This window comes from Rattus norvegicus, chromosome 4 (assembly GCF_036323735.1).
Source record: "Rattus norvegicus strain BN/NHsdMcwi chromosome 4, GRCr8, whole genome shotgun sequence".
Lineage (NCBI taxonomy): Eukaryota > Metazoa > Chordata > Mammalia > Rodentia > Muridae > Rattus > Rattus norvegicus.
This window is the reverse complement of record NC_086022.1, coordinates 42,445,910-42,471,549: the sequence shown is the minus strand read 5'-3', so window position 1 is coordinate 42,471,549 and position 25,640 is coordinate 42,445,910. Positions and strand designations below refer to the sequence as shown.

The following is a 25,640-nucleotide window of genomic DNA, read 5'->3' as shown; positions in this document are numbered from 1 at the left end:
TAAAATTTAAAATATACAAAACTGTACACAAATTGAAGCAACATAAGCAAAAATCCTCACTATGACTGTGGTCACTTAGCTTAAGATTACTAGGATATTTGCAGCTGGGCATACATTAATCTCAGAATTTAGGAGACAAAGGAAGATTGAGGTAGAGGGCTGTAAGACACTTTCTCTAGAGCTCCAGAATGTTTGCTGTTATCATGTTAATTGCAAAATAATCTATTTGAAGTACTTGTTGGGATATGGTGTCTAATGAAATGATCCTTTAAATAATTTGAGAATAAGTTTCATTATTTTTTATTTTTTCTTTTCTTTTATTGGATATTTTCAATATTTACATTTCAAATGTTATCTACTTTCCCAGTGTCTCCAGTGGACCCCTCTTCCCCAAATCCACCCACACCCTGCCTCCATGAGGGTGCTACCCTACCCATTCACCCATGCCCTCTTACCTCCCCGCCCTGGCATTCCCCTACACTGGAGCATTTAGCTTTCACCAGACCAAAGGCTTCTCCTCCCATTGATGCCTAACAAGGCCCATCCTCTGCTACATATGCATCTGGAGCCCTGGGTCCCTCCAGGTGTACTCTTTGGTTGGTGGTTTAGTCCCTGGGAGTTCTTGGGGGTCTGGTTGGTTGATAGTGTTGTTATTCCTATAGGGTTGCAAACCCCTCTCAGTTACCTCAGTCCTTCCTCTAACTCCTCCATTGAGGACCCCATTCTCACTCCAATAGAGTGAAAAATTTTCCAGCCTTTTACTATGAGGTAGTGTCTGTCTTTGTCACTGAGGTGTATTTTCTCTATGCAGCAAAATGCTGGGTCTTGTTTACTTATCCGGTCAAACTATGTCTTTTTATTGAGGAATTGAGTCCATTCATGTCAAGAGATATTAAGGGAAAGTAATTGTTGCTTCCTGTTATTTTCGTTGTTAGAGGTGGAATTATGTTTGTGTTGCTAACTTCTTTTGGGCTTCTTGAAAGAAGATTGCTTTCTTGCTTTTTCTAGAGTGTAGTTTCCTTCCTTGTGTTGGGTTTTCCATCTATTATCCTTTGTAGTGCTGGATTTGTGGAAAGATATTTTGTAAATTTGGTTTTGTCGTGGAATAACTTGGTCTCTCCATCCATGGTAATTGAGAGTTTTGCTGGATATAGTAGTAGCCAAGGGTGGCATGTGTGTTCTCTTAGGGTCTGTACGACATCTGCCCAGGATCTTCTAGCTTTCATAGTCTCTGTTGAGAAGTGCGGTGTAATTTTGATGGTCTGCCTTTATGTGTTACTTGACTGTTTTCCCCTACTGCTTTTAATATTCTTTCTTTGTTTTGTGCATTTGATGTTTAATTCTGTGACAGTGGGAATTTCTTTTCTGGTCCAGTGTATTTGGAGTTACGTAGGCTTTTTTTTATTTTCATGGCCATCTCTTTCTTTATGTTAGGGAAGTTTTCTTCTTTAATTTTGTTGAGGATATTTACTGGCCCTTTAAGTTGGGAATCTTCATTCTCTTCTATACCTATTATCCTTAGGTTTTGGTCTTTTCATTGTGTTCTGGGTTTCCTGGATGTTTGGATTAAGGGCTTTTTGCTTTTTGTATTTTCTTTGACTCTTCTGTCAATGTTTTTTATGGTATCTTCTGCACCTTCGATTCTCTCTTCTATCTCTTATATTCTGTTGGTGATGCTTGCATCTGTGATTCCTGATTTCTTTCCTTTTTCTATCTCCAAGGTTGAATCCCTTTAGGATTTCTTTATTGTTTCTATTTCAGGTTTTAGATCCTGGATAGTTTTATTCAATTCCATCACCTATTTGTTTGTGTTTTCCTGTAATTCTTTAAGGGATTTTTGTGTTTTCTCTTTAAGGACTTCTACCTGTTTATCTGTGCTGTCCTGTATTTCTTTAAGGGAGTTATTTATGTCCTTCTTAAAATCCTTTATCATCATCATGAAATGTGACTTTAAATCCAAATCTTGCTTTTCCAGGGTGTTTGGATATGTAATATTTACATCAGTGGGAGAACTGGGCTCTGATGATGGCAAGTAGTCTTGGCTTCTGTTGCTTAGGTTTCTGTGCTTGCCTCTCGACATCAGGTTGTCTATGGTGTTAGCATGTCTTGCTGTCTCTGACAGTGGCTTGACCCTCCTGTAAACCTGTGTGTTAGCACTCCTGTAGACCTGTTTTCTTTCAGCCAAATCTGGAAACTGAGACCTGCTCCTGGGTTTGTGTGTCCTGAAGCCTCAAGGCAGGTTGCTTGGAGCAGAAGAATTGGTCTTACCTCTGTTCTCAGCTGTGTCAGTGCTCCTGGAGACTGGCTTTTAGCTCTGGGCTCAGGCAGAAACCAGAAAAGTCCTGCCCTGACTGCTCCTAGGTTCCTGTATCCAGAGGGAACTAGGCAGGTTGCTCTTGGGCTAGGAATGTGAGCAGAACTGGAGATCTCCCCAGAGCTCTCAGGATTGTCTGTACTTCTGAAAGTCCAGCTCTCTCCCCCATGGGATTTGGGTACAGAGAGCTGTGGGAGTTGTTCAGCTCTGGGCGCAGGCAGAAACCGGAAGTGTCCTGTCTCAGACTGTTCCTGCCTTTGTGTGTCCTGAGGCCAGCAGGTGGGTTGCTTGGAGCAGAAGACTTGGTCTTCCCTCTGCTTTCAGGTGGGTCGGTGCTCCTGGCTATTAGCTTTCAGCTCTGGGGGCAGGCAGAAACCACTCTCCCGTATTTCTTTAAGAGAGTTATTTATGTTCTTCCTTAAAATCCTCTTTCATCATCATGAGATCTGATTTTAAATCCAAATCTTGCTTTTCTGGTGTGTTGGGATATCCAGTATTTGCTCTGGTGGCAGAACTGAGTTCTAATGTCACCAAAAAGCCTTGGTTTCTGTTGCTTATGTTCTTGTGCTTGCTTCTGGCCATCTGGTTATCTCTAGTGTTACCTGACCTTTCTGTCTCTGACTGCAGCCCATTCCTCTTGTGATCCTTGTGATGTCATAACTCCTCAGATCTGCTGTCTCTGTGATCCTTTGATTCTGGGAGCCTATGATTCTGAGATCCTGGTTGTGTCTGATAGCCTGGGAATTGAGCTTCCTCTGTAATCCTGTGATCCTGGGTGTTTCAGAGCATCTCTGATCTTGGGACAGTTAGAGAGCCTGGGAGTCTGGCTTTCTCTGGGTGATGTGGTACTTGGTGCGGAGCCAGCATCCAATGTCTGCCCAGGGCACTACTTCAGAGTGGAAAAAAACTGTGCCCCTGGCTGGTTGGGGGTTCCTGAGTCCCTGGATTCTGGGAGTCTTAGTTACTCCAGGGGTTGGGGTAGTTGTGGCCTCCACACCTCTGTTCCTGGGTGTGTCAGAGCACCTGGGAGTCAGGCTTCCTCTGGGTCTTGTGGGACTGGGTATGGAGCTGGAGCCCAATGTCTGTTCAGGGTACTGATGCAGACTGTAAGGCACAAGTTTCTTTATTAAAAAAGTCCTTAATACAAGGTTTCTTGAAATTTTCTAGTATTCTGTGGAATAGATTTAGAAAGTTAACTTTGTGATTGTCAAAAAATAATAATGTATGTAGTAAAATGATGTACACTTCAGAATATAGTAAAGCATCTTATTAAATTTTATCAGTTGAATATTTTTCTATTTCTAAAACAAGACAATCTTTACAGACCCCAAGATTTAACTTTACAAATGCCTGGAATTAAAACAACAAAAACAAAAACAAAAACCTTGTAAAGTTTTTATATAGTTCCTGGAACAAACTTCAAGCATATCAGAAGCCTCAGGAAAAAATGAAAAAAAATAAGACAATTGGCAAGCACTGAGTACAGTTCATTGACAACATAACCACAACACACGAACGGCTCTGTCGACCTGAAGTTATGATGAATAGGGCTAAAAGCAAATTACAAAACACATATTTGACTTGATGCTACGGTAAATCGTTATCTTTATAGCAAGAAATTACAAAGGCTAGTGACTAACTTTTGTCCGTTCTATATTTAGAACTGATGATTGCCTGAGGAATGTGAGTCCTTTTTCTTTTCACAACCCAGGCTTTGCTAAGGTTCTGCATGACTAATGTAAGCCTAAGCTGTTACTCTGGTGCCAGTCAGTACTTAACATAGTTCAAATTGGAGTATTTCCCTTTGTTGCCTGCTAGAAAATAATCATTTTTCCCCCAAATTTCTTTGCTGTCTCCTTAAAGTAAGTCCTGAATTGATGGTCTTCAAGTGCTTTTGTTTTTGTTTTTGCTGAGATTCTTTTCTTTTCTTTTCTCCCTGATTTACCAGCTGTGTTTTCTCCTTCCAGGTCAGCTCTCCACAGTACTGCCTCCTCCTCCTCCTGGCAGGCCCAAGGTCTCAGTGGAGCTTGTGGGCTCCCAGGTGTTTTGTAGGTGTACTTTTGATGTTTCCCCAACAAACAACTCAGTAGGATTTCTGATAGCCTGGTCTAGGCTTTCTTCCCAAGAAATCAAAGAAGAACTGAGACAGGAGAGCACTATTCAGGCGTTCTCGATTTTAGAGCTTGATGGCATAAATCTCCGACTTGGAGATAGGGTATGTAAAAAATAACTTACATTTTTTCATGAATATATTGATTTTCAAAAATAGATTTCAAGCTGAACACTGAAAACTGCTTTTGTCTTTAACATATAAAGCAGTAGTGTCTTGACTTTGCATTTTTTCTACTTGTCAATTGTGCTAATTCTGGTAACAGCTAGACATGTCAATAATGTATGTTTGGTGACTATGTTTAAATATTTCCTTTTAACAATCTGCTGATTTTTGGTGAATCTTAAAATTATATGTCTCTTTCAGGTTTTTAAGACTATATTCTTATATATTGGAAAATAATGTTCTAACTTTTCAATGCTAATACCATGTTTCTACTTTCTAACACACACACACACACACACATATATACATATATATATATGTATATATATTTTGCACTATCCTTTATATTGAGGTTCAATAACTAATTATATACGATAGAATTTTTCTCAAATTTTTGGCAAGTATTTAAATATAATTTTATTTATTTTATCTTATGTATGAGGGTTTTTGTAAGTTCATGTACCATGTGTGTGTTGGATGTCCATGAAGTTCAGAAAGGGTATTGGATCCCCTGAATCTGGAATTATGGGTAGCTCTGAACCACTTTGTGGGTGCTAAAAATGGAACCTGAATCCCATACAAGAGCAGCAAGTGCTCTTAACTGCTGGCCATCTCTTTAATTTTATAATTTACTAACAATTAAATTAAAGATTGAAAGATAATTTGCATGTTTATAATGTCATTACCAAGTGATTATTTCTTAACTGTATTCATAGATATTCTGCACTGCTGCCATGTTTTACTTGGAGAAACCAGATGTACCAAGTATAGCTGTTGAAAGCCAAGGATTTTTTGCTGGAATTAAGGTGTGTAGCATTCAGTATGAGCTAGAAAGTTAATTTTCTATAGTTTGCCCATGATGGTTCCTGGGCCTTATCTTGGACTGAATCAGAAAGTCTAGATTAATTTTCATTTTAAAGAGCAACCTGAATAATTTTCATATCCAGCAAAGCTGGGAGACACATGGGAAGGAGCTGAATTTGGGGTGCTCTTTTACTTATGGTGGCACTGTGTCCCAGTAAACTCATCATCAATTGAAAAACAGTTTGAGTCAAAATTGTATTTACTGCATCATAGCATAGCAACAAGTCCATTGTGGAATATTAGATGTTTACTCTTCATGACCCATTTCTAGGAGCTGTAAATGGCTACCGCTACCTAGCAATATAAGAAAGCATGTCACAGAATATTGCCAGTCTCAGGAAAGACTGAATGTAAAATTGTCCGCCATGATAAAGTAAAGCCTCACAAGTCAAGCCATCAAATTCATGGACTTGTGACAAAGGAGGTCTAAAGCTCAAATTAGAATAAATAAGTCAAAGACTCTATTTTCATAAGTCATTCTAGTAGATATTCTATTATGCATTGTGAGAATGCTACTACTTGACTATTGTAAATGTTTGAAGAGAGAAACCAGATGAAGGGCTAGCACCTGGGACTTGAGCTGAAAGGACTCAGCTCTGGGCTTTATGGATTGCCATGATTGTGCTAACTAAACAATATAATTCTATTGATTGCTGCTGCTCACTTTCGTGCTGGATCTAGAAAGCGATGCGTTCTTCCAACAGGTAAGCCGAGTGTCAGGGACTCACACCAGTGGAAGGCACGGGCAGAACAGAAGGACAGAAGCTAAAGAGTAACACTGGTGGGGAGGGGGTCCACTAATGGAATTGGAGATTGCATAGGGCATCATGTTGCATCATATCCAAAGATAATGTGGGAGATTGGTCAATTGTGAAAACAGGACTTAAAGACAGGATAAAACCCTTTGTCTAGCTAAGTTCATGCACACATAGACAGAACCCAGGTAAGGAAGACTCAATTACTTTGTCAGAAGAGCTAGCAGTGGGAGAGCAAAGAGAGCTCTGACCCTGGGAGCACAATAACCTTTGCCTCTGCTTTAGTAGATACTCAGCTAAACAATGTCAGTGGTCAGCCACTGTTATTAGTCTAACAAAGGAAGCGCACTAAGAAGCAATTCTTCCAGGCTCCCAGACAGTAGTTGATTCAAACAGATAACAGGTGCTCACAGCCAATCAGTGAATGGAACTTGGGAACTCTTGTGGATGAGTAGAATGAAGGATTATGGCCCTGGTGGGGATAAGAACTCCACAGGAAGACCAACAGAGTCAACTAACCTTCACCCTTGGGGCTCTCAAAGTCAGAACCACCAACCAAAGATCATACATGGGCTGGACCTAGGCCTCCCCACACATATGTAGTAGATGTGTAACTCAGTCTTCATGTGGGTCCTGAACAACTGGAATGGGGGCTGTTAGCAAAAGCTGTTGCTTGTCTGTGAGATATGTTCTTCCAGATGTGCTGTCTTGTCTGGCCTCTGTGGGAGAGGAAATGCCTAGCCTCACAGAGACTTGAAGTACTGGGGAGTGGAGGGGGGGAGGATACCAAGGGGGAAGTCTCACCTGCTCACCCACTTGCTTGCAGGAGAAGCTGAGGGGGAAAGGGAGAAGGATTGTAGGCGAGGGTTACCAGGAAGGGAGAGTGAGCAGGATATAAAGTAAATGAAAAAAATTAAAGAAAAAAAGCAAGGCTTCTTAGAGACGGTTAAGACTTGAGGCTGTGGGAACAACACCAAAGATCCCTGCTTCCACATATGACTGCCTGATGGATGGGAGTGGACTCAGGTTGTATCAATACATAATAGGAAGTCTAACTTAAAAGGCAGATGGTCAGAAACAAGCTGAGGAGCAGAATGGTGAAGGTGATGACATTTTGGCTTATGTATTAAGTAAATATATACATTTCAATGGTGACAATAAGTCCTTGAAAATCACCAGGTTCTTCTCTGGTTGTGTCAATAAGCATCAGCAAACAAATGAGAAAAAAAAATCACCATCTCTCATCCTTCATTCTCCAGAATCAACGAATTTTTACTGGTTTGATGTTAATCGGCCATGTTTACGGAAATAAAACAGAATGGTTGTTATTAATGTCTCACTAAGCAAATGATAGTCTGCTGGGGTAACAATAACAACAACACCAACAAAAACATGTCTTCAAAATGGACTCCTAGAAATACATTCCATTTGAACTTAAATGCTGTATTTTCTCATGCTAGTTAAAACCTGAACTGGACACTATATCAGAAGATGGAAAAGAATACCAGCTGAGGATAGAGAGTACAATTCCTATTGTTTGCTCTGAATTTAGTGAGCTTGATCAAGGATGCAAAATCTCATTAAAACTGAAAACCATCGAACACGGTAACACACTAAGTTCACTTTGGTTTATTACTTGCCAGGCAATAACTGATCCTTGGTCTCTTGCAGAGAGAGTCCCTGGATTGTACTCACATAAGAAAATATGTTTCTTGCTTAAATCAAACTATAGCCATATCATATTAATGATTTGACGTAATGTTGAACCGATGATGGACCCAGTGATTCATGTTTGCTTTTTCTTCCTTTCTGGTTCAAGCACACTAGTGAGCTATCTGCTCCATGTTGACATTGGTCCTCTTTCCATCCACATCTTCGTAATCGATCACTTCCCTTCTTCTCTGTCTCCTACCTTTTCTTCTCGCTGCCTTGTTTGTGGAGATAGCGACAACTTTACGGTTTTCCAAAAATGCCTTCACTGAAAATATTTTTTGTGAGGTACTCAGAGTTGGAGCTTATGAAACATGGATCTCATAATGAGTTCTGTACACTTCCCTCCCCAATGTAAGCTTCATGTGGGATATTTTGTCTCCATATAAATGACTGATCCTACCCATGGATACCTGATGCATGACCATAGATAGATCACTACTAGAACAAAATGGAGAGGGAAGCCTCTCCCTAGAACAGCATAGAACAGCCAAGAGAGCAGACTGTGAATAGCTGTGGCTGGGTTGCTTGAGTTCTTTCCAAGTTTCCAAATTGCTCTGACCCAAACCAGAGATTTTCTGATTAAAACAGAACCTATAAAGAGAAATGATAGTTCTGTTTGCACACTGTACATTTTTCATACAATAAAGCATTTTCAGTAGAACCTCAAGCACAGGGTATCTAGGTGATAATGGCCTTATAACACTGAACTGAATAAGAGAGGTGAAAAGATTAACAGGCCCAGGTTAGTCTCCTGCCTGATATACAAATAAATTAATGAATTAAAATTAAAATTTAAGAAGGTGAATTAGAGGCTTAAAAAGAAACTCAAAGATGTCACGCTAAGGGACTTGACAATTATACATGCTTAGAAGATACCTACCTGGGCACTTAGACTTCTGGAGGCCTGTGTACATCAGGCTTGTGATTTTATTACAGCTCAGACCTTTGACACAATTCCAGGTCAAGCTACTTCTGGGAAGCATGAAAACACATATTACTGAACACATAGAACTGTCCAAATTATGCTAAGCCAAATTTTCTCTTGATTAGAAGTATACGTTCAAATATACTTACACACTCTTGGTTTCTTTAATTAAGACAATTATTGCTATAATAATATAAAAATGGCATAAATGTGCTCTTATATCTTGTGTGTCTGATTGCCAATTAAAAGTTGTTCTCTATTTCTAGGGAGAAATTTCTGATTTCATACTGGGTGCTCTTTCCCTTCCCTTCCCCCCAGTGTCTACGATGACAGAGAACATGGTTACCTGATTTGACAGAGGCCCTGCAGCTGTTGTACAGGTTCCATGAGAACAGCCTTGGCCTTCATATTGAATACTTGGGAAATGAAGTCATTGCCTGTACCTGATCCAGACATATTCCACACTCTTTCTAGGGAGCTAGCTAAGGAATTTCGACGTTTCTATTATTTTTATGAGTATGAGAAAAATGTATTTCTAGGAAAATAAAAAGAGAAACATAGGCCACGCAGTAGTAGCACATACCTTTAATCCCAGCGCTTGGAAGGCACAGACAGAGTTTGAGGCCAACTTGGCCTACAGACCTAGTTTCAGAGAAACCCTGTCTTAAAAAAGAAAGAGAGAGAGAGAGAGAGAGAGAGAGAGAGAGAGAGAGAGAGAGAGAGAACATTTTTTCTGGGATCTTGAACCCAGTAGAGTGTATAAATTTTACCCAACTACTGCAATTTCATACCTGTAAAATTCATGTGTGTAAAAAATAGTCTTTAGAATTAATTTCTTCCTCCTTGAATCTCAGGAAGGCTTTGTGGTGTTGAATTGAATTTGAAAACCTGCTTCTTTATATCCAATCTCAGGACATGTACTTTCATTAATGAAAAGACCAGAAATTATGCAAATGAGCTATATCACTTTTTAAAGTTCTGTTTTCGTTTTCCGTTACTGTTTCCTCTCAGGATTATTTCCTTTTTTTTCCTTTCCCAACCCCTATTTCCTTTTTTCTTTATTACTATCATTTTGAAGTTCTGAGTATATTCTGATATTTATAACGTGAAATGAGTTTATTACTCATGATCACCTTCAAGAGCGCTACATCATTTTCTTACTGAATGTCAAAATAGTATATGAACATTTATGTTGACGAAATATTCTACTAAATTATTCATTACCCTCTCCTACCTGTTGTTTACTGCTTTTGAATTTTGTCTAAATGCACATGTACTTATAACTTTATTGAAAATAGTAGTGTGTTTGTATGTATGCATACATACTTTAAATTAATATTATCTATAAAGATCAAGTAGATTCAGTAGCTTTATTTTAATTTAAACAAACATTACAGTAACTTTTAAAGAAAAATATTTAAGAATAATATTTTAGTCTGTCTCATATTGATCAAATAACTACATTTGACTTGTATATATCTTGGAAAAAAACTTTTTAAAATGTTTTTTTCTTCCTGAATAGGTAAAGAACACCTCAATTTAAATTTGGCATTGTCTTCGTGCCATGTGGACCTTTACCAGAACCCTTGTGCCGATGGAATATGTAGCCAGGCTATAGTGTATTACACTGCTGTGATAGACTTTTCCCGGGATGGAGACAGAGTTACAGACATCACTGTGGAACCTATAGTTAATGATATTTTCCTGTGGGACAGATACACTCCAGACAGCATCCAGGTTGACTAATCAGAAAAATAACCTTTATAACTTAAGATTTAAAAATACATTTGTGCCAACAATTTTTTTATAAATTATTTGAAGAGATGGCTAAAAGGCTAAGTTTCCTTTCTTGTCCTTTAGAGAACTAAAGTTGGGTTCCTATTGCCGTCTGAGGCAGCTGACAACTGCCTGTAACTTCTTCTCTAGGAGACCTGACACTTGCTTTTGGTCTCTATGGCCACCTGTTTACAGTTGCCATATGTACACATACGGATGCATTATAGAAATAAATAATCTTAAAAAATGCTTAATATTTTTACTTTAAAACAGTTTCATTTTCAGCACCTATAAAAAGAATTTATTGAATAGTAGTTTCAATTGCTAAAAATTTACTAGCCAGCAATCAATGTTAACATTTAAACATCTTCTTCTTCCACAGGTCAAAATCAAGGATGTCCCGTCTGCTTACTGCTATTCATTTACTGACCCACACATCATTACGTTTGATGGCAGGTAATGTCCTGGTCTTTTCTTCTTTTGGTGGCTTTTATTTTCTTTGGTTTTTTTTTTTTGCCATGTTTTGTTTTAAGCATCACACTTTTTTATCATTTCCTTATGTTTTCAATGATTTGCACTTTTGCTGGTTTGTTTCTAGACATTAGTGTATTTGTGTAGAATATTTTTGCCTTGATTCTGTTCCTTAGTAAATAATGCAAACAACTAATGGGCCTGAATTTTTGGATTATTATAAGTGAAGATGTATTGAAGATTATTACAAATGCACATATCATTCATGTTTGGCCGCCTATTTATTTTGATTTTAAGTCATTTATTTTCACTGAGTATTTACTGTGTTGTATGTTTATAGAATTACAAAATAATCTATGAGGCTTATGTGAATGATGAAGCTAATTCATTCAATCTACTTTAATACTATTTGCATTTAATTAGTGATAAGAATGCCAATTTTCAAAATTGATTTTTTTCCTACCATGACGTCCTTTGTGGTTGTTTCTGGAATTCAAGTAAACTGTTCAAAGTAATGAAAAGGGTATCAAAATGATACTGCTTTCACAGTCTGTAGCTGGGGCTTTGTGATGCTAAGCCATCCTTAAGAAGAGAGACAACTCATTGTCTAGTAAAACCTTTCTACATGATACCTGACAGGTGTTTTAAACATTGCGTGACAGCTGTCAGTAGATTATTCCTGAGTGACATAGTGGTGGAACCCTCCACTATGAGCTGGATAGAAGAATTGATACAGATACACGATTCACACCAATCATAGTAGTACTAGAAATAAAAAAAGTGTTGAAAGCAAATACGTGCCAGGAAGAAAATTAAAACAGACAGAAAATAAGGGAAGGAAATAGAGCTCCTGATTTTATTAAAAGAGACCGACTACTGAAAGCAGTAAGTAATACCCACGTTAGAAAATGCTTTCTGTAAGGAAGGCAGCCAGCTGCCTGTTTACTCTGCAAGCATAGTCTCCTTTAAGAGTAAAGCCTGCTGGATGGACAAAGAGACAGAGAGAGATATGGGAAAGAGTTAAGGAATCTGTGACCACTTTGAGTCATTCACAGACACATATCAATCTTCAGAACCACAAATGTGCTGAAAACACAAATTTCTTACTCTGAGAACAAAATACATTGCCTGCTTATACATACATTAAGGAACTTTTATATATTAAAGTTATATTGTTATAATATTTTATCCTGATTCTCAATGTAGCTGACCTTTGTTCATACTAGGGTATATGACAACTTCAAGACTGGAACGTTTGTGCTTTCTAAGAGTATGTCACGTGATTTTGAAATCCACGTACGTCAGTGGGACTGTGGGAGCTTACACTATCCTGTGTCATGTAACTGTGGCTTTGTTGCAAAAGAAGAAGGTGACATTGTTACTTTTGATATGTGCAGTGGGCAGTTACGTGAATCTCCGCCATATTTGTTTGTAAAGAGCCAAGAATCATCATCAAGAAATATCAGAATAACTGAGTCTTATTTAGGAAGAAAAATCACGGTATGTGGACAGAAGTAAAAATTTAACAGTAGAAGGAGTTTTGCTTTTCATAATTTTGATTAACTTTTATTCATGCTTACAAATTAGGGACTGTTATGTTTTGATATTAGGCTGCTGAAGAAATAAGCACTTAGAAGATAATGAATGAATATAATCAAAATATATTATATACATGCATGAGAATGTAAAAAAGAAAGAGATAGCTTTAGGTTCACTCAGATATTGGACAAAAAGCTTATATTTTAACCTATTATTCAAAATGCAGCATACCCTCATATCCAAATTATTCCTTTAAAACATTTTAATATTAGTTTTGTGGATTAGTCCTAAAATTACGTGGCAATGTCTAATAAATAGATAATAGGTAAAATGACAAAAATCAATATTCAGGAATAGCTGAGCAGTTTTTTTTAAATGAATACACTCTGTTACTACTTCAGGAAGACATTGGTAGATATATGAAAAAGAGTAAAAATCAGGCAAAGGGCCATAAATTATATTTTTAATTGGATTTCTTCCATCTTTATTAAACAAACGGGGTTCATTACAGTGACAGGCTGTGGTCTGCTAATCCTATTTTTTTCTCCTTTTTTTATTGGATATTTTTTATTTACATTTCAAATGTTATTCCCTTTTCCGATTTCCTGGACACAAGTCCCCTATCCCTTCCCTCTCCCCTTCTTCTATAAGGGTGTTCTCCTCCCCAACCACTCCCCTTGGAGGGGTCCAGCCTTGGCAGTACCAAGGACTTCTCCTTCCATTGGTGCTCAACAAGGCCATCCTCTGCTATATATGCATCTGTAATTATGGGTCTGTCCATGCATAGTCTTTGGGTGGTGGTTTAGTCCCTGGGAGCTCTGGTTGGTTGGCATTCTTGTTCTTATGGGGTTGCAAGCCCCTTCAGTTTCAATCCTTTCTCTAACTCATCCAACAGGGATCCGGTTCGGTTCTCAGTTCAATGGTTTGCTGCTAACATTTGCCTCTGCATGCTCTGACTGTGACTCTCAGGAGACAGCTATATTTGGCTCCTGTGAGCATGCATTTCTTAGTTTCATCAATCTTATCTAGTTTTGGTGGCTGTATACATATATATGTATGTGCTGTGTACCCATGTGTGGCAGGCTCTGAATGGCCTTTCCTTCAGACTCTTCTCGAAACATTGCCTCCATATCCCCTCCTATGAATATTTTTGTTCCCACTTTTAAGAAGGAGTGAGGCATCTGCACTTTTGTCATCCTTCTTCTTGAGCTTCATGTGGTCTGTGGATTGCATCTCGGGTAACTCGAGCTTTTGGGCTAATATCCACTTATTAGTGAGTGCATACCATGTGTGTTTTCCTGTGATTGGGTTACCTCACTCAGGATGATATTTTCTAGTTCATTCCATTTGCCTATGGATTTCATGAAGTCATTTTTTTTGATAGCTGAGTAGTACCCCATTGTGTAAATGTAACATATTTTCTGTATCCTTTTCTCTGTTGAAGGCCATCTGGGTTCTTTCCAGCTTCTGGCTATTATAAATAAGGCTGCTATGAGCATAGTGGAGCCTGTGTCCTTGTTATATGTTGGAGCATCTTTTGGGTATATGCCCAGGAGAGGTATAGCTGGGTCTTCAGGAAGTACTATGTCTGATTTTCTGAGTAATCTCCAGACTGATTTCTAGAGTGGTTGTACCAGCTTACAGTCCCACCAAAAAATCGAGGAGTGTTCCTCTTTCTCCACATCCTCACCAGCATCTGTTGTCACCTGAGTTTCTTATCTTAGCCATTCTGACTGTTTTGAGGTGGAAACTCAGTTGTTTTGATTTGCATTTCCCTGATGACTAAGGATGTTGAATATTTCTTTAGGTACTTCTCAGCCATTTGATATTCCTCAGGTGAGAATTTTTTGTTTAGCTCTGGACTCCATTTTTAACAAGGTTATTTGACTCTCTGGAGTCTAATTTCTTGAGTTCTTTGTATATTTTGGATATTAGCCCTCTATCAGTTGTAGGATTGGTAAAGATCTTTTCCAAATCTGTTGGTTGCCATTTTGTCCTAATGACAGTGTTCTTTGTCTTACAGAAGCTTTCCCAATTTACGAAGCCCCATTTGTCAATTCTTGATCTTAGAGCATAAGCCATTGGTGTTCTGTTTAGGAAATTTTCCTCAGTGCCCATGTGTTTGAGGCTCTTCCCCACTTTTTTTTCTATTAGTCAAACTAATAGAAAAAAGTATATCTGGTTTGATGTGGAGGTCCTTGATCCACTTGGACTTAAACTTTGTACAGGGCAATAAGAATGGATTGATTTGCACTCTTCTACATGCTGACCTCCATTTGAACCAGCATCATTTGTTGAAAATGCTATCTTTTTTTTCACTTGATGGTTTTAGCTCCTTTTTAAAGATCAAGTGACCATAGGTGAATGGGTTCATTTTTGAGTCTTCAGTTCTAGTCCATTGATCTACCTGCCTGTATTGGTACCAGTACCATACAGTTTTTAATATAGCTTGAGGTGAGGGATGGTAATTCCCCCAGAAGTTTTTTTATTGTTGAGGCTAGTTTTTGCTATCCTGGGTGTTTTGTTATTCCAGAAGAATTTGAAAGTTGCTCTTTCTAACTCTATGAAAAATTGAGTTGGAATTTTGATGGGGAATATGTAGATTGCTTTTGGCAAGATGCCCATTTTTACTATATTAATTCTGCCATTCCATGAGCATGGGAGATCTTTCCATCTTCTGGGATCTTTTTCAATTTCTTTCTTCAGAGACTTGAAGTTCTTGTTTTACAGATCTTTCACTTGTTTGGTTAGAGTCCCACCGAGGTCGTTTATGTTATTTGTGACTATTATTTCCCTAATTTCTTTCTTAGCCTGTTTATCCTTTGAGTCGAGGAACACTCTACATGACTGCTATCCAAAGTTTAGAAGCCAAGTCAACAGAATGGGGAGCATAAGACAAGCCTGGGTTCTATAGCAAGACTCAGTCAAAACTAAATAAATAAGCAAAAACAAAAAGTCAATTCACAAAGGAATTTGTGAATTCCTTAGTATGTCTAAATGTACAAATAATCAACAAAATATTGAAATGCCTCATAATTAACCAAATAAATAAAGACCACTACCTTCCACATAATATTGCCAAAAATTAAAAATTATGGAAAAATAGTCTTTCTAGGGGACTCTATATGTCATTTCAGGAAAAGTTTTAACTGGAAACTTGTTCTAGTGAAATCCTTATGGATGTAGGTATCACCAGTGGTGTCCATTGCATCTCTCCCTGTAAGAGGAAATTTATAAGGTACCATAGGGAATTTTAATAAGAGAAAATTAAAATTAGACACATAGTAGAAGAAATTATGATCAAGAAAATGAGAGGGTGGACATTTGTTGATTTCTAGGCAGAGATACAATATATAGACTTTGGAATAGTTTTAACCAGCTTAAATATTAGAAATATAAGGTTATTACTCATGAAAAGCAATACCATGAGTATACATCATTTTTTTAAAATAAGGAGACAAGAAGGATTATGTTTAAACTGAAAAACAAACACTGGTGATGTGTCTTTAGTGCTTTTAGAAAAAGTCATTTTTTTTCAATTACAGATCCAGATGGTTGGCCTCAGGACATTACTGGGACCAGTGGCAGTGGTTCATTGTCAGATGGCACAGACCATTAAGGTCACTTGGGTATTGATTCTATTTGCCTACTGGCAATAAGAGAATAGTGATTAGCTTCAAGGACTTATATTCCTCTCAAATCATGTTTATTGGTGTAAATTAATGACTTGGCAGTGCAATTCCATAATGCATTACTACCATCAGAATGCAACTTTGTTAACATTGCTCTTACTAGCTTTAACTACTTCAATCTTACAAAATACAAAATTTTAATTATGGAAGAAATCAAGAACCATCTGTTTCAATAAATAGTTGAAATGGTGGGGTCTGTAGACAGTTAAGAGGACTGGCTTCTCTTTTGGAGGTTCAATTCCCAACATCCACATGGTAGGTCTCAACTGCCTGTAACTCCAGTCTCACAGGATCTGACTCCCTATTTTGCCCTTTGCGGGTACCAGGCACACACACACACACACACACACACACACACACACACACGCATGCACGCGTGCACACACACACACATGGAGAACAAACATACACGCCGGCAAAACATCCATGCACATAAAAATAAAAATTAAAAGAATTGAAATTGTGACCAAATTTCAAATCAGCATAAGGTGAAAAGTGATTTCTTTGAAAATATAATATTAAGTGAAAGTTTTCATGTAAAAAATAAGCTTCTAATTCTTTTTGTGCATAGAAAAATAACTTTCTTATATCTTACATGGCACTCTTTTCTTAACCGAGTGGATTGAGCATCTCGTATCTCAGTGTGGGCTTGTCTGCTTTCAGATTTGGTTTTCCTCCGGAGCGTTCATCCGTGCTGACCTCAGTGAGTGGGGTATGAGTATAACGCTAAGAATCCCTAGTTTAGACTTCAGAAGCACATTGGGGCTCTGTGGCACCTTCGATGAAAACCCAGAAAACGATTTCCATGACAAGAATGGGATCAAAATTGATCACCACGTCAACAATTATGTCGCTTTTATCAATGAATGGAGGTGAGACTCAAGCTATGATTCATTTGTTTTTGTGTTGCTATGAGGCTTAAGCCGTGGCCATTCAATGTTCTGCCCTTCCGTAATAGATCGGTGGTAAAAAAAAAAGTTTCTGTTGACATAATTATCCTGTCTTTCATCTGGAAGGCTTCTACCAGGAAAAAGCATGTTTGACAAAATACCAACATCCCCGCCGTTTCCTGCAAAACCATCCTACTGCAGCTGTTCGCTGGGAACCTCCACGCACCATCTGCTTTCTCACCATCTGGGCAGCAGGTCTCATTCAGAAATGGCTTCCAGCTGCAAAGACGTCAAGCACATCCACTTCTCTTCCTTGATTCCGGACCTAGATATTAACTCTGAATATATCAATTCAGAAGCTCTTATTGGAAAAATAAACCTTCATGCACCTACGGAAGAAAACAATTTGAATGTCTCACTACAGGAACATGGCCACCCAAGCCTGCTCAAACCGGAGTTAAATTTACAGCATCCTGGGAATAAGACTCAAAATCCTCCTACATATTTGAGTAATGAGAAGCATTCAGAGGACCAGGAAATGAGGAATGATCTACAAAGCAGATGGAAACGACACAATCTGAAGGACTTTCATCCCGTATTTACTTTCCAGAGTCTTGGACAAGGCAACCTGGAAGAGTTTTCTTATTTTTTTCCTGAGGACCACTCTGAGGTCAGCCAGCAGGAGTTTGTCCCCTCATGGCCCACACCATCGGGCCTCACTGAATTCAACGTCTTAGCAATCTGTGAGCAGACTCTAGTCAACTCCAGCATTGGAAGGCTCTGTCTTCCCTTTCTTGGCAGGACACTAAACCATGTTATGGACATGTGTGTGAAGGATGTTCTGTTAAAGGACGACATTACCTGGGCAGAGGCAGGAGTGGCCTTGTTAGAAAATGAATGTGAGAGACACGTTTTAGAAGAAGGAAAACACAACGTAGAAGAATACAGGAAGTCAATGGAAGGCATCCTAGAAGTGTTAAAATGTCCCAGTTTGTGCAGCGGACATGGACAGTGTATGGACTGGGGCTGCGCATGTTTTCCAGGCTACAGTTCCTATGACTGCAGTCACGCACATGGTATGTAAATACTCTGAAACCTTGGTGTTGGGGATGGCATGTGATTATGGACATGTGTTTGTCCTCAGTGTTTATTAAGTCCATAGTGAGAATATATTAGTTAATATCCTAAGGATCCCCCCAAATGTTTCATCTTATTCAAATGTCAAAGGTAAAGTCCAGTGGCAACTTGGTGGTGGCTGTTGGTCCTTTCTAGCTGACTTCATCTCTGTTGTTCACTGGAAATGCCAGGCCACCCTGACACAGGCTTTTGCACACAATTGGTGCCTCTATCTGCAGAGAATAACCTTTCACCTAGCCCCCATGTTCCATATATTTTAAGCACTATTTTATGTTATTTTACTAAATACACTAATTTGCTCAAAATCATTTTTAAGTCTATTTTGGAACTTGTCTCTTGTCTGAGTATTAACTTAAAAACTTCCTAGTAGTTTTTCTCACACAACCCCATATTTTTTTTATCTCCTATGACATAATTAATTTAAAATTTCTGTACATACCTGAAAACACATGTTTGTACATTTTATGTTTTTTCACCTTTAAAACAATCTTTGCCATTGCATGATAAAACTTAAGTTACATGGAGGCTTGTTTTGGCTTATTCCTATAGCTCGTGTAGTGGAACTAAATACAAATACATCAGTAAATAGACACGTGTTACAACCATGACATGATAAACTAATTCAAATATTTGTGAGAATTTTGAGAATCCTGAGGTCATAGGCTTGTGATTTTTCTTCCAAGGCTGGTAGGTTTTCTCAGGCTTTGACAGAATTAGGGCAGAGGAATTTTGTTTACAGGCACACATCCATTTTAACAATCAGATCTCACCGATGCAGGTAAGATGTGCTCACTAAGGCTACAACCAGAATAAGAACCTTATGAAAGTCAGTTAACTATGAATTCTAAGAGAGATATTTCCTGTTAGTGATTAATAAACTCACAATTATCCTTATGGAACAACAAAAAATAGACAAAACTGGAATAGGTGTATAAACTATACATGCATATATATATATATGTGTGTGTGTGTATTTATATATGTGTATGTATATACATACACATATCCATGTATATATAATACTTTGATAAAAATATTTTGTAATACTGAAATGATTTTTGAAAAGTGAGTATTGCGCTGTTAAGTAAACTATTTTATTATAGAAGCGTATTTTACCTGTAATCTATTTATTTGGCACAAGCTGATATGGCTAAACTAAGATGTGTTTTAGGTGTAATTTGTTAACATCTGCTCTTAATTAATACAAATATTGCTGAAACATTAGGGAAATGTGAGTTTAAGAGTTATCAATTATGACAATGCTTTTGTTTTAATGGTAGCAATACCTATTTAAACACAACATGATTAAATGTTTAATTAGTTAATTGCTACAAATAATGTTTTGAGTACATTTCGAATTGTTATTGGAATTATACTTTTAATTTAGACACTCAAAATAATTATGTGGTCTTTTTCTGAAATTCACAAAGCATGCGATTTTTTTAATCATTTTTTTTTCTCTAAAGACATAGTTCCTGAAATTACCGAGATTGAGAACGTTGGATTCTGTGATATTCAGAAGCAGAACTGTGTCACAGTGAGAGCTTTTGGTCATGGCTTCAAAGAGTCACTATCCATCAAGTGTGACGTTACTAAACTGGAGGTATGATAAGCCCAGGCTTTGGGTGTTGTCTTAGGGTTTTATTTTTGTGAACAGACACCATTACCAATGCAAGTTTTATAAAGAACAACATTTAATTGGGGCTAGATTACAGGTTCAGACCATTATCATCAAGGCAGGAGCATGGCAGCATCCAGGCAGGCATGGTGCAGAGAAGCTGAGAGTTCTACATCTTCATGTGAAGGATGCCAGGAACAGACTGTGCATCCCCAGGCAGCTAGGAGGAGGGTCTCCAAGCCCACGCCCACAGTGACACACTTCCTCCAGCAAGGCCACACCTTCTAATAGTGCCACTCCCTGGGCCAAGCATATGCAAACCATCACAGGTGTAGTGTGTAAAGCGATTGAGTTTATGCCATTTTTTAGGTTAACTTTGTCTATCAGAGAGCGACATGATCTCAGACTGTTCAACCCACTGAGAGTTACAGGAAAATGGCCACACTGCTTCACTAGATCAACATCCTTGTGATTGTTGATAAATATTTTATGCCATTATTAATAAGACATGGTTTTCAGGAATAATTGATAAAATCTAAAAGAACATCAAGCTTGTTATTTAGAAACATCTGTCTTTCTAGAGCAGTAAACCACATGAATGGTGATGGTTTTCAGCCAAGAAGGTGAATATGCCCTTCCAAAACACAAATGGGGATAGCTGTGCTCCGATCACATCTCCCTTGCTGACTCTGAAATACCCATTCGGTCCTCCATCAGTTCTTTGTCTCGCAAGATTATTAAAGCAGAAAAGTCATTCAGCTTGAATGCAAGTACATCAGAATATATTTTATTTTGTGAATTATACAATCTTCCTTTTCTTTATTCAAGTAAAAAATTTATTATAAGGACATGCTTTTAAAGTTAGATGCTCATTTGGAAAAGTTGAAAATTTAAAACATGTTTTTGCATTCTTTATATCTAAGTCAACGAAGTAAAGTGTGAATCTGGCACTGAGAATTTGCTGAAGAAAATAATTTTGGAAATATTCCCCTTGTGTAATTATACACAAATATGCTCATTGCATCATGTTATGCATGGGGTCTCAATATCAGAAGAGAGAAGAATTGTGGTTTTGGCTGATTTGATAATATAAGATCATGCTTTTAGTAAATGATTGAATAGAAGAGAATTTTACAAATAGAAAATTGGCATATATTTTCCCCTCCTTCTCTATCCAACCTTTCCTGTATGGATATATAATATATATTTGAATATATATTTGAAAATATATTCAATAAGCATTCATTTAGTGTTGCCTTTTTTGTATATATTTATTAGCTGTCAACTTGCTATTGGAAATACCACTTATGTAGATGTAATCTTAAAATCTCAACATAAAATGTGTCCAACATGGGTTTTAAGGCTTTCTTGGCTCACTCTTTATTAAGCATAATTTGACACAATTTTCAAGTCATGCAACCCTAGTCTTTTAGGGTTTGCTGAACTTGTATTTAAGGCACTAAGCTTCCAGTAAGCTAATGTTTTCTTCTGGTTTCATTTTTTATTACAGGCTAGTTATTGCTTTTAAGACCTCTCAATGGATCAAACATGCACACATATCTATTATCTTTCTATCATCTATGTATCGATCTATGATTCTATCATCTATCTTCATCATCTTTGCCTATCTACTTAGCATCTGTCTTATCTACCATCTTCAAGATATTGACAGCATTGTCTCTGATTCTATTGGAATGGCACAGGGTTCACTCTAGTCTCTCTTCTTATTTGTTTCTCTTTTTTTTACAAGTGAAAAGGAATTCCCACCATTTCTAATATATAAACCTATTTTGTCATTCTTTGCATATACATATATAGTCAAATATTTTACCCTCTACCTTTGAAAATCAAATTTATAAAATGACATAATGATACAATAGCAAATGAAGTTTCCAATGATATACACTATTTTTACTTCATATTCAAGTAGTTATGTATTTCATTGTAATATAATTAGTTTAAATGTTTCTGTTTCTTTTTGAGTTTCCTATAAATTCTAGTTTATTTGCATTAAAAGTATTTAGAGAGTGTCTGGAATATTATCATAATTCCAAAAATTTGATCTATGGGAAAGGTATTTACAGAGAATTGTTTATTCCTTCTCTTCTCTTTCACCTACTTTTTCCATTATCTTTTTTATTGTCCAGAGTAATGAGTTCCCATTATTCCATATTTTTATAGTATTCTCTCCATATACTGACATATATGTCTATGATCATTGTTTCCAAGTTAATCCCCCTCACCATATTTCTTTTGTACAAAGGCACACATATATATCTTCTATGTTCCATAAAGAACAGACTATCATAGCTTGCAGCTCTTTTCTACTATTACAGTAATATTGATAAACATGTCTTGATCTAGAAATCCAGCTACACATCCATTTCTCTTTTTTTTATTCCTCTAAAAGTCAATTCCAGTTTTTAAGTTGCTTGTCTATAGTATTAAATCCAAAAAGTAATCTTGTAGGAAAAGGGCTCTTTCTGATCTAGATCCTGACTCGTTTTGTGGGCAGTTTAAACAACCTCTTGTCTTCATTCAGCTCTACTATAGACCATGATGTTTTGTGCTTCCTTCATTTTCAAACGCTGGTTTCTCTATTCATGTTGGATTTCCCTCTCTCTGTTTCAGTTTTCAGTATCCAAACAGAAGCTCCCTTTATCTTCCAGGAAGAAAAAAATATGACACCCTCTTCTGAAGCCTTCCTTGACTAGATTAGATTTGGGACTTTCTCTGTATTATATCTTATTTCAACCTCAGTCATTACAGCAAAATATTATATACTCCATTTCTTTTCGTTTATGTTTTGCCTTAACAGAATACCAGCAGCTGATATGTATATGTGTACAGGGCTGATCAACTGAGATTGGATAGATATGGTTTAATACAGGACACATGTGTGAAACTCTAAAAAATTAAAATATTTAAACTAAAAAGAATATCCTCAGCATATAAAAAACACAAAATTTTGAATATAAAGGATGTAGAATCCTATTTATTTACTACTTTGTGTCAACCTTTTCATAGAGGACTAGAACTCATAACTTAAGGACCAGTCATTGGCCACAGCCTGATTTCACAGAGAAAAACAAGAGGTCCAAAATGCCTTAAGGATAGCTATCACGACAAAATTGTTATGCTATTTTTGTCATTCTTCCTCTGCTAGAGAAACTGACAGACCTTCTATAACAGACTGTTCCTCCATAACTATAGATATCTGCACAACTGTTGAGCTGTCAATCAAAAAGTCTTCAAAATGAGGTTATACCTTATTCCACATAAGCTGGAGTGATATCGCTGTCCTTGCCCTTTCCTTCTAACCTACAATGTTGAGGAAATATCAGGTGGTATGACCAATGCTACGTCATTGTGCAATCAAAATGCATTTTTATATATTTGAGTATACAAATGAATTCAGATGTCAACAAATGTGCCCTTCTAGTTTTCAATAGAATTGTCAATACTCAGCAAATCATTCTGCCATTTTCTTTTCACACGTTAAGATTTTTATAACACTATAAAGTAGTACCTAATGTATAGCTTAAACATGACATTCTGTTGGCATTGAGTAGGATAAACTGGCTAGAATCTACTCAAATGACACAAACTAGCTTTAGCAAAATGACACATTTTACTTTGGATAGTATGTTTTTTAATAGAATCAAAAACATGAAGTTGACTTCCCATGGGGGAAAATATTTTACTTTCATGGGACTTGGTACTATGAAAAGTGATTATGTGCACAATTATAAATGTGCACATCTGGTTTTAGTCCTACTATTCTTTGTACTACCACTATACAGTTTTATATTTTGAAATGTAATCTGTTATGGGGAGTCTGACCCCAAATCCTCTGGCATAAAGTTAAAAATGTTCAAATAGTTGACGTACTGACTATCTTTGTTATTTTTCTGGATCAGTCAAGGGTCATATAGCAGCATGAAAGCTCTATGGCTACCGACATACTGTAAAGGTGTTCCAGGGAGGTGAAAGTGGGAATTTTTTGGATGGGGGCGGGAAACTCTTACATTAAAAATGTGTTTACCATGTGCCAACTGGCACTCCACTGATTTCTGACTTCCTCTTGCTCTGAAATACATTCTGTGGTGAATACATATATATGATCAACCTTGGCAACTTTTTTGGGATTGAACTTGTCAATAATGTATGCTTTGGGGGAAATGTTGAGGGGAAATGTTGATTTTTTTTATTATCAAAATACGGCATATACTTTTCTATTATTCTGAATAAAACTTACTTTCAATGTATTTTTCTAATCATATATATGATCGTGTGGATTATATATTTTAAAATTTCTATGTTGACTATATGTAATTTACTAATTATAAAATGTACAAAAGCACTTCCACCATTTAGAAGCAATCAGTTGACTTTTCATTACTCCTTCAGTATAATGGCAATGAATGGGTGCTTGGAGCCAGTGTCTACACACAAGCAATCTTTCAAAGTAGCAGAGTGGTTGACTGTCAGCTGCTCCCAGATGGCCAGCATTTTGATAACATGGATCTAACAGCAGGGAAACCCTTGGCAAAGTTTCAATTAAAGGTAACAGATAAAAGATATCATCATATGCATAAATAAAATTGCATAGTGAATTGATGAAGCAACATTTAGAAAAAAATAACCTTAATGTATAACTACATCTCATAGGTATCTAATGATGGTTACACATTCAGTAATCCCAAGATAATGATTATATATGATGGCGCTTGTCAAGTTTGTGGTTTCTATGAAAATGATTCATGCACTATGAAGGTATATATTTTTACTTTTTCATATAATATATATACATGTTTTTGCATATTTTGTCCTTTTCCCAACCTTATGCTAGAATGACATGGATAAATTCTTTCCTCAGATTTGTGTTAGTCTAGGTAAAATTAATGAACTTTCTGTAACTCTTGTTGATTAAACAAGGATATCTCTTCTTTTTGTGTCTTAAAGTGGCAGAATGTTTCTCCCTGAAACTTTGAAGGAGGAGCTATGTTAAAGTAGCAAACATCTGTGTTCTAGTACTTAGGAGATGAAGGCAGGAGAACCACAAGTATAAGGTTGTCCCATCCTGGAGAACAGTCTGGACTACATGAGACCCTGCTTCTCTGTACCCCTCCCTAAAGAAACAGAAGAGAAATTTCACATTTAATTATACACTCATGTGGTCCTACATACATATTTTTCAGTAAGATTAGTGTTTTTGGTTAATTAGTTATTTTTTGAAGCAAATAATTTGGATTTGAAAGGGGTTTATAATATGTATCTAAGGCTTTTATTGTTTTTGTTTGCCTGTTTTCTGGTTTTATTTTTCCTTTGGTTATCTAGAAGGCTTCCTACATGGACCTAATATCAGTCAACTCTTCAAACCAGAGAACATAAAACTAGTGTGTACACATTAAAAAAAATATATATATATACATATATATATATATAAATATATATACTTTTTCCTGAGATAAGTATTCAGAGTATGTCAAGAAGAAATTTTAGTTATTGAAAACTGATTTGGACTTTATTTTACTTGAAATATTTTGTGTCTGCCTGCTTAGAAATACTTTCAATGATGTCATTCAAAGCTGCCTTGCCCTCTTGGGCTATTTGTTCAATTTCATAGAGCACTGTAAGTGCTAACAAAGGAATTGTTATAAAGTGAGCA

General features: G+C 37.0%; 1 protein-coding gene across 1 annotated transcript in view; it reads left to right on the top strand.

Annotated features, from left to right (window-relative positions):
• The first annotated feature begins 2,557 nt into the window (after positions 1 to 2,557).
• The window catches only part of Vwde (von Willebrand factor D and EGF domains), a 49,317-nt gene continuing 26,234 nt past the window's right edge, over positions 2,558 to 25,640 (top strand). Inside the window, exons 1-12 of the mRNA XM_063286914.1 lie at positions 2,558 to 2,638; positions 4,282 to 4,529; positions 5,306 to 5,395; positions 7,669 to 7,813; positions 10,369 to 10,583; positions 11,005 to 11,078; positions 12,320 to 12,593; positions 16,988 to 17,196; positions 17,341 to 18,290; positions 19,818 to 19,954; positions 24,380 to 24,535; positions 24,641 to 24,745. Of these exons, the coding sequence (XP_063142984.1) occupies positions 5,324 to 5,395; positions 7,669 to 7,813; positions 10,369 to 10,583; positions 11,005 to 11,078; positions 12,320 to 12,593; positions 16,988 to 17,196; positions 17,341 to 18,290; positions 19,818 to 19,954; positions 24,380 to 24,535; positions 24,641 to 24,745 (2,337 nt within the window). The 5' untranslated portion in view covers positions 2,558 to 2,638; positions 4,282 to 4,529; positions 5,306 to 5,323. The remainder of the gene's footprint in view (positions 2,639 to 4,281; positions 4,530 to 5,305; positions 5,396 to 7,668; positions 7,814 to 10,368; positions 10,584 to 11,004; positions 11,079 to 12,319; positions 12,594 to 16,987; positions 17,197 to 17,340; positions 18,291 to 19,817; positions 19,955 to 24,379; positions 24,536 to 24,640; positions 24,746 to 25,640) is intronic.